Below are 13,504 nucleotides of genomic sequence, written 5' to 3'. Positions count from 1 at the left end.
TATGATGGCGCGCATAAGTAGTCCCTAGGCAGCATTAAGTAGTACCCCAGGCAGCATTAAGTAGTACCCCAGGTAGCATTAAGTAGTCCCCAGGCAGCATTAAGTAGTCCCCAGGCAGCATTAAGTAGTCCCCAGGCAACAAAGTACAACGTGTGGACTTACCAGTTGGTAGAGACGTAGGCGATGGCGATGCGCTGGAGTTCCGTAGTTGAGAGGTGACGTCCACACAGAGAGGCTGATTGAAAGAGTAATGAGTAAGGCCGCCGTGCAAGTCCTTATAAGAAGCCTACACACTGGCTTTGGCTGGCTATGACGTCACATTTCATTTGTACGAAAGGTGATTGGTCGAGAAGTGACGCTCTCGGTGTTAACAACCGTACGGTGCTGATAATTTATAATTGGTAGTTAGAGAGTGATGATTGTATTTTGTGGTGGTAATGGTAGTTTTAAGTGTGTGTGGTGCTGGTAGTGGTGTTAAGTGTGTGGTGGTAATGGCGTTTTGCTAATAGTAAAGTAAAAAATACAAATGAGGATCGGATTCACAAGTGTTGAAGAATTGACACACAGACACACACACACACACACACACACACACACACACACACACACACACACACATTACATACAGTTTGACGTCACTTTTCTGTTGACTTCAGAGTATGTCAATTACTCTGCTCATCATTCACTCGTTTTGGACTTATCTCAATCTCGTTCTGTTATTGATTGTCCGCTATGAAGGGAGGGGTGGAGGGAGGTAAGGGGGAGGGGAAGGGTGGCTCTTTTGACCTCTAATGGTCTTTCACCAGGGAAGTAGAGAGGAAATAATAGGTATATATTTTCTAATTTCATTGTGTTTGACAAAGAGGAAGATAATTTACTTGGAGGGGGTAAGAGAATTGTACCCGTAGAGAAATTATTATTATTATTATTATTTTTTTTTTTTTTTTTTTTTTTATTATCATTATTATTATTATTAATCATTATTACTATTATTATCATTATTATTATTATTATTATTATTTTTTTTTATTATAATTATTATTATTAATTATTATTGCTAATATCATTATTATTATTATTTTTTATTATTATTATTATTATTATTATTATTATTATTATTATTATTATTATTATCATTATTATTAATTATTTTACTATTATCATTATTATTATTATTATTATTATTATTATTATTATTATTATCATTATTATTATTATTATTATTATTATTATTATTTTATTATTATTATTATCATTATTATTAGTAATTATTATTATATTATAATCATTATTATTATTATTATTATTATTATCATTATTATTAGTAATTATTATTACTATTATAATCATTATTATTATTATTATTATTATTATTATTATTATTATTATTTGTTGTTATTATTATTATCATTATTATTATTATTATTACTACTATTATTCTTATTCTTATTATTATTATTATTATTAATATTATTATTATTATTATTATTATTACCCTTATTATTATTATTAATTATTATTATTATTATTATTATTATTATTATTTTATTTATTATTATTATTATTATTATCATTTTGAGAGATAGGGTATTAGGATGAAATGATGATGGTGAGAGTGAGGATGAGGGGTGAGGGGTTAGAGTGAGGGGTGAGTGAGGTGAGAGGAGGGGTGAGAGTGAGGGGATAGAGTCAGGGGTGAGAGTGAGGGGTGAGAGTGAGGGTGAGTGAGGGGATAGAGTGAGGGTGAGAGTCAGGTGAGAGTCAGGGGTGAGTGAGGTGAGGGGTCAGGAGAGTGAGGGTGAGAGGAGGGAGGGAGTGAGGGGGTGAGTGAGGGGATAGAGTGAGGGAGGGGATGAGAGTCAGGGGGTGAGGGTGAGGGTGAGAGTCAGGGGGTGAGAGTCAGGGGTGAGAGTGAGGGTTATAGTGAGAGGGGTGAGAGTCAGGGATGAGGGTGAGGGTTAGGAGGAGGGGTGAGAGGAGGGGTTAGAGTGAGGGTGAGAGGAGGGGTTAGAGTGAGGGGTGAGAGTGAGGGGTGAGAGTCAGGGGTGAGAGTCAGGGGTGAGAGTCAGGGGTGAGAGTTAGAAGTGACCCTTTCCTGTGGTCGCAATACTAGATAATGACATTTATTGATTCTTGCCGACAATAGAGGGGAATTACCGGAGAGGGGAGAGGGAAGGTGAGAGGGTAAGGTCCTCCTCTCTTTCTCCTAACCACTTAGAGCCTATTTTTCCCCCTCAATTTCCTCCTATCGTTCCCCTCTTTCCCTTCCATACATTGTAATCTCTCTCTCTCTCTCTCTCTCTCTCTCTCTCTCTCTCTCTCTCTCTCTCTCTCTCTCTCTCTCTCTCTCTCTCCACTCAACCCATTCATTTCTTCTTTCGTTATTTCATTCTTCCATCTCTCTCTCTCTCTCTCTCCTGGTTGTTCCTTCTTTTATTACGTCTCCTTCATATCGAAATCGGAGGAGTGGTTGAAAGTATTGCTGCTACCTGACCATGATCATTGATTACTGATTTCCAATACTGTAGGAATGATTATTTTGTTTCGTTTTCTTTGTAATAATATTCTGCGTAGGTAACCCCGTGTGGAGAGGTGGGAGGAGGAGGAGGAGGAGGAGGAGGGAGAGGAGGAAGAGGGAGAGGAGGAGGAAGAGGAGGAGGAGGGAGGGAAGGATATGTGGTGGGTGAAAGATTAAAGACAGACAGTCAGACATACACAGACAGATAGACGGAAACACATATAAATAGACAATCATATAGACAGGTAGAAACAGAGAGAGAGAGAAAAACAGACAGACAGACAGACAGAGACACAGCCAAACAGATAGACAGTACCAGCTTGTCTTATTGGCCCCGTGACAGAAGTACACTACTATATGGAATTCCTAACCCCCCACCACCACACCCACACCCCCACCCACCCCCACCCCCCCCTCCTCTCTGGAACACATCTGATTGCTATGTTGTCTCTCATCTCATCATTCGTTTCTCATTGTGTTTCCTTCACTACTGAGACTACAAGATAAATAATGGATAAGAAAACTAAAACCAAAAAAAAAATGAGAATAATTTACCTTTTCATTGATTTTCGTTCAGTTTAGACACTACAAAAATTAAAGGAATGGATAAAAAAAAATGAATTATAATTATTTTTTGTATTATGTTTCGTCCATTACAGAGACTAGATGATAAACGATGAATAAGAATTAAAAAAGCACAATTATTATGCATTTTGGAAAGTTAGACGCTATAAATTAAGTAAAAAAATTAAGAAATCAACAGTAAAAACATGATGATTTAAAAGGACCTTGTCTCCTGGGGTAGTATAACTAGTGTGTGTGTGTGATAGGTAGTTCATGTGTGACGTCTAATTGTCTCGTGAAGTGATTAGGTAACTACCCAGGGACTGTTAGTGCTTATAATTATGTTATGGCCTTGTTTCTCCTCTTTTTCTACGGTAGTAACCTAACCTAACCTAACCTAACCTAACTTACTTAGAAATAAACTCATCTAATTTACCAGTTCAAAACACGACGCAAATCACCTCAAATTTACGCACTAACTACAGAACTATCAAAATGACATAACGACTCATCCTTTTCCTTAACTAACTTCAAAAAAAATACATACAAAATTCAATACACTTCCTTACATCTGTTCCTCTCCTCAGTTGGCCGATCGCCTGACGAAGTACGAGACGGCTATCAAACTACAGACGGAGATTATGGTGAACAACATCTTGGGACAAGGTATAGACATCCACCTGTTGGGTTTGAGGGAAATGGCTAAAGAGATGGGTGTCGACGCCCCTATCTTCAGCCATAGGTCTTATCACGTCTCCAATCACTTCCGTCTGTCTACCAGTCAGGTGTGTGTCTATTTTCAACTGTCTATCAATCAGGTGTGTGTCTATTTTTCAACTGTCTATCATTCAGGTGTGTGTCTATTTTCAACTGTCTATCATTCAGGTGTGTGTCTATTTTCAACTGTCTATCATTCAGGTGTGTGTCTATTTTCAACTGTCTATCATTCAGGTGTGTGTCTATTTTCAACTGTCTATCATTCAGGTGTGTGTCTATTTTTAACTGTCTATCATTCAGGTGTATGTCTATTTTCAACTGTCTATCATTCAGGTGTGTGTCTATTTTTAACTGTCTATCATTCAGGTGTATGTCTATTTTTAACTGTCTATCATTCAGGTGTGTGTCTATTTCCAACTGTCTATCATTCAGGTGTATGTCTATTTTCAACTGTCTATCATTCAGGTGTGTGTCTATTTTTAACTGTCTATCATTCAGGTGTGTGTCTATTTTTAACTGTCTGTGAGTCAAATACTGTCTTTTATTAACCTGTCTATCAATAAGTTATGTACACCTGTCCATCTGTATTTAGACAGTCACAGTATCCATCTTAAACTATATCCGTATGTCTGATTATCCACAGGTAAGTTACGTGTCCCTCCTACCTATCTTTTGTATACAACCATACATCAACCATACTACCATACACCAACCATACATGAGTCAGGTACAATACAACCATACATCAACCATACTACCATACACCAACCATACATGAGTCAGGTACAATACAACCATACATCAACCATACTACCATACACCAACCATACATGAGTCAGGTACAATACAACCATACATCAACCATACTACCATACACCAACCATACATGAGTCAGGTACAATACAACCATACATCAACCATACTACCATATACCCACCATACATGGAAATACAACCACATCAACCATCTACCATACCAACCATACATGAGTCAGGTACAAACAACCATACATCAACCATACTACCATACACAACCATACATGGCAACCATCCTTCACCAACCTCAAGTCAGTACACAACCATACATCAACCATTCTACACCAACCATACATGAGTCAGGTACAATACAACCATACATCAACCATAACCATACACCAACCATACATGAGTCAGGTACAATACAACCATACATCAACCATACTACCATACACCAACCATACATGAGTCAGGTACAATACAAACCATACATCAACCATACTACCATACACCAACCATACATGAGTCAGGTACAATACAACCATACATCAACCATACTACCATACACCAACCATACATGAGTCAGGTACAATACAACCATACATCAACCATACTACCACATGGTCGGACACATCAACATACTCCATACCAACCATATGGTCAGTAAATAATACAACCATACTACATACACCAACCATACATGAGTCAGTACAATACAACCATACATCAACCATACTACCATACACCAACCATACATGAGTCAGGTACAATACAACCATACATCAACCATACTACCATACACCAACCATACATGAGTCAGGTACAAACAACCATACATCAACCATACTACCATACATGAGTCAGGTACAATACAACCATACATCAACCATACTACCATACACCAACCATACATGAGCAGGTACAATACAACCATACATCAACCATACTACCATACACCAACCATACATGAGTCAGGTACAATACAACCATACATCAACCATACTACCATATACCAACCATACATGAGTCAGGTACAATACACCATCTCAACTTACCATCCAACATGAGGGTACAAACAACCATACCTCAACCATACTACCATACACCAACCATACATGAGTCAGTACAATACAACCATACTCAACCATACTACCATACACCAACCATACATGAGTCAGGTACAATACAACCATACATCAACCATACTACCATACACCAACCATACATGAGTCAGGTACAATACAACCATACATCAACCATACTACCATACACCAACCATACATGAGTCAGGTACAATACAACCATACATCAACCATACTACCATACACCAACCATACATGAGTCAGGTACAATACAACCATACATCAACCATACTACCATACACCAACCATACATGAGTCAGGTACAATACAACCATACATCAACCATACTACCATACACCAACCATACATGAGTCAGGTACAACACAACCATACATCAACCATACTACCATACACCAACCATACATGAGTCAGGTACAATACAACCATACATCAACCATACTACCATACACCAACCATACATGAGTCAGGTACAATACAACCATACATCAACCATACTACCATACACCAACCATACATGAGTCAGGTACAATACAACCATACATCAACCATACTACCATACACCAACCATACATGAGTCAGGTACAATACAACCACACCTCAACGACATGACTCCATCTGTAAATAGGTTGTTCCTTTAGTAAAATATAACCTGGATTTATGATAGCTATTTATATTTTATGTCTATTCAAGGTTGCTGTTATTGTGTGTGTGTGTGTGTGTGGTGATCTGTCTGTCTGTGTCCATCTGTCTGTCTGTCTGTCTGTCTGGTTTTTTTCTCTAGACGTAATTATTGGACACGAAATAAAGGAACATGACCTACCACCTATATTATTGCTACGTCAAAAAACACCACCAAATGGGATAAATTCTTCTTGGCAGCCATTCAACCTCTCTCTCTCTCTCTCTCTCTCTCTCTCTTCTCGTAATGCCGTGGTACATGTGTGGGGGGAGAGACGAGTGTGTGGGGGGAGAGACGAGTGTGTGGGAGGGGTGGGTGGAGGAGCATGAATCTAAAAGAGCCCAACAGATCGATCGTGTCCAGCTTTTTATGTAACCAGCAACTTCCGGGTTTGACTCCATCGTGAGAGAAAGAGAAGGAGAACCGAGCTAGAGGGAGAGAAGAGGAAGCTGGAGGGAGGTTAAAGGTAAGAGAAAGGGAGAACAATAGGTGAAGGGAGAAAATAGGATGGAAGGGGAAGGTGAAGTGGAAAAGGGGGGGAGAGAAGGAAGGGGGAAGTGAGGAGAGAGATGAAGGAAGAGAAGGAAGAAGGAAAAGTGAGGGGAGAAGGGAGGGAAAGGGTAAGGGAGAGGAGGGGAAGGGATGGAGTGAGGAACTATGAATAGGAAGTGTCAAGGTTTGTTTTCAGAGTGACAGCTACTTCCGAATGCTGTACCATGTAGAAGAGACGCGTAAAGGAGGGAGCCAGGGAGGGAGGGGAGGGGGAGGGAAGGGAGAGAAGGTTGAGACGGATGGATATAGGGAGTGAGGGGAGGGAAGAAAGAACAGACGGAGGGAGGGAAGGACAGGCGGAGGGAGATTAAGGAAGAGAAGGAGGGAGACTAAATAAGGAAGAGAAAGAGGCAGCAGGATATTCATGTTGAGGATGAAGGATGATATAAGGAGTATGAATGACGTCATCAAGGACCTTTATTTTGTTCGTTGTTATGAGAGAGAGAGAGAGAGAGAGAGAGAGAGAGAGAGAGACCTACTTAGAATACATTACATCCTACAGGGTTCCCACACACCCAATAGCCTCGGCACCAAAGAACAGAGAACAATACCCTGAGATGAACACATTGAGAGGCGCTGTCCTGGTAACGAATAATGAAGGTATAACGTATCTCCTTTGAGTGTTGGTAACTAGTTCTTTATCATCTTCCTTTTCATCATCATCATCATCATCACTAACGTTACATTGGGTCACTATATCCCAGTGTTACTTCGATACGTGTTACATTGTTATTATATAGTGTTACCTCAGTATCTGTTGTGTGTTGCAGGTGCCGACACTATCAGATTCATGGATGGGCTACGGAGCTGTTGTACCTGATGGCTACGGTGCCTCCTATAACCCCCACCCAGATTCCATCGTCTTCTGCCTCTCTGCCTTTAATTCATGCGAGGAGACTTCTACTCTGGAGTTTGGCAGGAGCCTCGAGCGAGCACTAGACGAAATGAGAGTTCTTATGGAATCAAAGTTCAAATAAAAAGGATTCTCTGTTTTTCTCAATATTTTTTTTTTCTGGAGCCAAACGATTATACAAAAAAAATACCCACGAAATATTAATACAGCTTTGGATGTTCTTTTTTTTTTTTTGGATGAAATTTTACGGTTTTACTGAATATACTTTGTGATTTATTATTATACAGTTTTCAGTGTGTTTGTTTGTTTGTTTTATAGGAATTTGTATCTTGTGTTTGTTGGAGAGGGTTAATGTTTGTTGGAGAGGGTTAATGATTGGTTGAGAGAATTTATGTTTGTTTCAGAGGCTTAATGTTTGTTTCAGAGGCTTAATGTTTGTTTGAGAAGGTTAATGTTTACTTCAGAAGGTTAATGTTTACTTCAGAAGGTTAATGTTTCCCAGGTGCTTACAAAAGGACTCCACATCCAGGTGGTCGACATAGGTGCAGTTCTAAGACAATTTGTCCCCCTAAGACTGACAGACTTTACTCTCACTACCTGATGTTCTGTACCCACTCGCTGTGTCTGTCTGTGTCTCCAGAGATTAATTTTATACAGCTACTGAAGCTTCTGAACTGTATTTATTGCTGAATGTCATAATAATGTTGGAACATATAAAGAGATATATATATATAAATGTAAACATATAAAAAAAAACTGGTCCAGGCTAAACCATTTTAGAGGAGAAAAAAATAAATCAAGTTTGCACATAGATTAGCGTAGGGGGGCCATTGTTGACTATAGTTAGGTAGTTTAGTTTATGTATGAATGACAGACGTGAGTAGTTATGATATCTGCATTCAGCTGCGTTGTTCGGTGATGGTTTATGATAACAGTTAACACTTCCTTAGTCTAACACGTTAATTAAACAACAGTAGGTGCTTCGATGTAGTGATTTAGTTTGGTAGTTAGTCAGTTAGTTAGCCTTTGTTAGGGGTGTGGCGGGCAACGACATCCTGCTGCTTAGATGACAGTACTGTGTAATCTTATGTACATACTGTATACCTGGTGAGTTCCGGGGGCTATTGGCGAGTTCTGGGGGCTACTGGCGAGTTCCGGGGGTTACCTGCGAGTTCTGGGGGCTACTGGCGAGTTCGGGGTTACCTGCGAGTTCTGGGGGCTACTGGCGAGTTCTGGGGAACACCGGCGAGTTCTGGGGGCTACTGGCGAGTTCTGGGGGCTACTGGCGAGTTCTGGGGGCTACTGTCGAGTTCTGGGGGCTACTGGCGGAAGTTCTGGGGCTACTGGCGAGTTCTGGGGGCTGGCGAGTTCGGGGGATTTACCTCGAGAGTTCTGCAGGGGCCTACTGGCGAGTTCTGGGGCTGCAGCAGAGTTCTGTGGGCTACCCTGGCTTTGAGTTCTGGGGCTACTGGCGAGTTCTGGGGCTACTGTCGAGTTCTGGGGCCATTGGCGACTTCTAGGGCTATTGGTGAGTTATGGGGAAATTAACGAGTTATGGGGGTAGTATCGAGTTATGGGGGTAACTGTTGAGCTTTAAAAGACTTACTGGGGCTCTGGGTATTGATTAACTCTTTAACTCACTCACCGACCGATAAAAATAGTGAAGTGGGGGAGTGAGGTGATAGTGAGGGTGAGGGTGATGGTGAGGGTCAGGGTGATGGTGAGGTGATGGTGAAGGTAATTATGACGTGGATGAAGGAGTGAGTAAATGGAAATAGGTAAGTTGATGAATAGAATAAGAGGAGAGAGAGAGAGGGAGAGAGGAAGGAAGGCCACATACACACACACACACACACACACACACACACACACACACACACACACACACACACACACACACACACACACACACACACTTCAAGATGGTGGACAATCAATAAATTTAGCTCATAAGTTTAGACTGTTGATCTGTTGTTAGTCTTAAGGGTATTGTGTTGTGTGTACCTAATGAATATATACATACATTCATAGGGAACAAAGCCTCTGTAACTTAACTGAATCGAAAATGTTGAAAATGTTGAGAATGTTTGTTGAAATGTTAAATGAAGTTGTAGAAATTATCTGATATTCTCAGTGTTGTGAATTTTATCTCCCTAAAAGAAACAAAAAATAAAATTCTTGGGAAAATTTTGTTTACTCTACGTTGGAAATTATGTATGGTATTTTAATTACATGTGTGTGTGTGTGTGTGTGTGTGTGTGTGTGTGTGTGTGTGTGTGATTACAAAAACAAGGTAGTAATTTGTTCTTGTTTTCTTATTGAGGATTGATATAATTACAGACAATAATACTGGATTTAAACGATATTTTTTTTGATTTATGTGGCTGGTATGCTGGTCTTGTCTCCTCTATTGACTGTGTGTGAAAGGTCAGGTGGTCTAGTCAGTCAGTACATCAAGTAGGCAGTTTTTTAGTCCAACTTGTACTCTGGTCGACCTTTACGTCTCGAAAAAAAAATTCACTTGACCTTTTCCAATATACAATACAGGTCTAATACAGGTAAAGAGAACATATGGAAATAAGATAAAATGTTTATTATATACTCAGTTAATATTTATATCAACTCATTGTTTTCTTTAGACCATTACTGATCATTATAATGTTAAATATCATCTTGGTCTTGCATTACGTGGTGTACATATTTCTGTTATTGATGAGTGTATGTTAATATCTGGTTAATATACATGTTATTTATAGTTAAGTACAGCGGTTATAGTTCCTCATTTATCAATTATTATTATTATTCTATGTATTTATTGTTATGTTATGTAATGTCAGTACAGCGATACAGTCACTTGATCTCGCGATAACCGGTTACAAAATATTAATACATTGTAATGAATTTGCCTTTAGGTTATAGATATACACACCTTTAACAATCACCTAACAAACACACACACACACACACACACACACACACACACACACACACACACACACACACACACACACACACACACACACTCGTACACACACACACATCTGGTTTATTCAGCCAAAGGGAATACGCCCTTGTTTCACGGCGTCTCAGGTCACTTATTGATTATTATTTTATATAACTTAACGACGTCACTCCTCCTTAACGACCAATTAATGGAAAGGTTAGGTGATTTAGAATAACTTTGAGCTTTTTTTGCAATTTTTGTTTTGTTTCTTCGTTATTGTGTTTTTGTTTTTGTTTCTCTTACGTTTTTTTGTTTAGTTGTTTTGTTATCTCTTCTTCACCTGTTTATATATCAGGTGTTTGTGGTTACCTCCTTTTGTTTTTGGTTGATTTTGGTCTCTCTCTCTCTCTCTCTCTCTCTCTCTCTTCTCTCTTTCTCTCTCTCTTCTCTCTCTCTCTCACTCTCTCTCTCTCTCTCTACCTAGTTGGCTAAGGTTATGAGAATAAACACACAAGAGACCTCTGAGATTAGAAATAACGATGTTTATATATATATGTACCAAAGTGGTGTGAGGAGGTCGAAAGGGATTAAGCAGCTCTCGAGTCCTGTTTGAGAGGTTGGTGGTTCGAGAGGTCGGTGGTTCGCGGGGTCGGTGGTTCGCGAGGTCGGTGGTTCGAGAGGTCGGTGGTTCGAGAGGTCGGTGGTTGGAGGTCGCGTTCGAGGTTGGTGGTTCTAGAGGTCGGTGGTTCGAGAGGTCGGTGGTTCGGAGAGGTCGGTGGTTCGAGAGGTCGGGTGGTCTGAGAGGTCGGTGGTTCGAGAGGTCGTGGAGGTTCGAGAGGTCGGTGGTCTGAGGCCTTGTGGTTCGAGAGGTTGGTGGTTCTAGAGGTCGGGTGTCTGAGGTCGGTGGTTCGAGGTCGGTGGTTCGAGAGGTCGGAGGTCGGTGGTTCATGGGAGTTTTTATATACTAACATAAACTCACGTCTATTAGTTTCTATTAGTTTATAAAATAGGATAATAATAATTTTCAGTTGTTTGTAATATTTTTTTTTGTGTACACGAGAAGTACTTTGTTATTTCGACAGATAATATGTAATTTATTTTGAGGCTAGATTATTAATGAGTGAGTTTATTTAACATTAACATTATATATAAAGTGTGTGTGTGTGTGTGTGTGTGTGTGTGTGTGTGTGTGTGTGTGTGTGTGTGTGTGTGTGTGTGGGTGTGTGTGGGGTGTGTGTGTGTGTGTGTGTGTGGTGTGTGTGTGTGTGTGTGTGTGTGTGTGTGTGTGTGTGTGTGTGTGTGTGTGTGTGTGTGTGTGTGTAGTCTAATTATCGTTCAGAAGCAATAGTTATCACTCAGTACGCTTATTAATACGGTTACAATATGAATGATTTATTTCCCCTTGAATTAGAGCTTTTAAAAAGACAATATTTATTAAGGAGTTGTTGTTCAGGTAGAGTGACGTGTGACTCAGTGATGTTGAGTCATAATGCAACACTGAGCTAGTCACTGATCTCGTCACTGATCTAGTCACACGTGTTATTTATAAACAGAATTTATTTATTATTATTCTATACATTATTATTATTATTATTCACTTATTAAAGAAAATATATAATTATAATGATAGAGAAATATGATGAGACACAGAGGTATATATATATATATATGTATATTACTGTTTATTGATATATTTGTTTTAGGAATCAGATTATATTTTTGTTATATAATTTGTTTAAAGATTGTGATTATATTTGTATTAAATAGCTATATATTAAGTATTACATCAGACAGGTAATACAGACAGGTAATATAGACAGCCAATCAACACCTGCCTCACCTGCCAGGTATATTTACTCATTGTTTTACCTTTTGTGTTTATGTTCTTATCTCTTTTATATATCATCCTTGTGTTATATCTCATGGTAAGTGACTTTAGTATATGTTACTCTCAGTCTCTCTAACTATCAAGGCTGGATTATGTTATCATGTGTGGGAGGTGGAGGTGGGGTCGAGGGGTCAAGCAATAAGTTATCTTTGTCCTCGTGTTCAGAAGACAAGAGTGGAGGAGGAGGTGAAGGACATTAAGGAAGTGGTGAAGGATATTAAGGAAGTGGTGAAGGAGGTATAGTAATACTTCACTGGATAATGTTATTCTTACAATAGTTCGATCTAACTCCAGTAATTAAAAAGTGAGAAACAAATTGGAGTCTCCATAATAGTGTTGGGATGTAAGTGAACCATTACTGTGTTTATGCTGATGTTTGCGACTTAGGGTGTTCGTTGTATACACTTATGGACCCTTACTTAACGATGTTCACAGAGTTTATAAGTACAGGAGAGGCTCAGTATAAAACGCCTTTCGTTGATGCTGAGTTATATTTTAGATAATTGTGGCTGTTGCAATACATGATCAATAAGTGTTCTAAATGAGATATTATCGTCTTAATATCTTGAATGACTCTGGAAGTGTTCGTGACAAAATACTCTTATATCAAAAAAATATATATTGGCCATAGAAAGGTAAATTTTAGGTAATATTTTTGTTAATTTATATATCATGTGTTTTAAGGATACGTTTTTAAAGGGGGGTTCATCCTAAGTAATTTATTTATTTATGACTTTGGTTAGGGTTAGGTTAGGTTAGGTTAGGTTATGTTAGGTTAGCGTAAAATAGTGTGTAAGTAATGTTAGTTCTGTTGATTGTCGTTTAAAATTGATTTTGTTTGTTTAAAAAAAAATTTCCTATATATTAAATCTATAAACAGGAAAATAGTTTATTATTTCATTATTATTATGAAGATAATATCCCTAAAACA

General features: G+C 38.9%; 1 protein-coding gene across 1 annotated transcript in view; it reads left to right on the top strand.

Moving 5' to 3' along the window:
- LOC121855707 (choline O-acetyltransferase-like) overlaps positions 1-9,063 on the top strand; it is a 57,811-nt gene extending 48,748 nt beyond the window's left edge. The window contains exons 13-14 of the mRNA XM_042350793.1: positions 3,670-3,867; positions 7,659-9,063. Coding sequence (XP_042206727.1) covers positions 3,670-3,867; positions 7,659-7,865 — 405 coding nt within the window. The 3' untranslated portion in view covers positions 7,866-9,063. The remainder of the gene's footprint in view (positions 1-3,669; positions 3,868-7,658) is intronic.
- Positions 9,064-13,504: the final 4,441 nt, after the last annotated feature.

The sequence above is a fragment of the Homarus americanus genome, unplaced genomic scaffold (genome assembly GCF_018991925.1).
Source record: "Homarus americanus isolate GMGI-L3 unplaced genomic scaffold, GMGI_Hamer_2.0 scaffold19179, whole genome shotgun sequence".
Taxonomy (NCBI): Eukaryota; Metazoa; Arthropoda; class Malacostraca; order Decapoda; family Nephropidae; genus Homarus; species Homarus americanus.
Note: the sequence above shows the minus strand (reverse complement) of the source record. Positions and strands in the feature narration are given on the sequence as shown.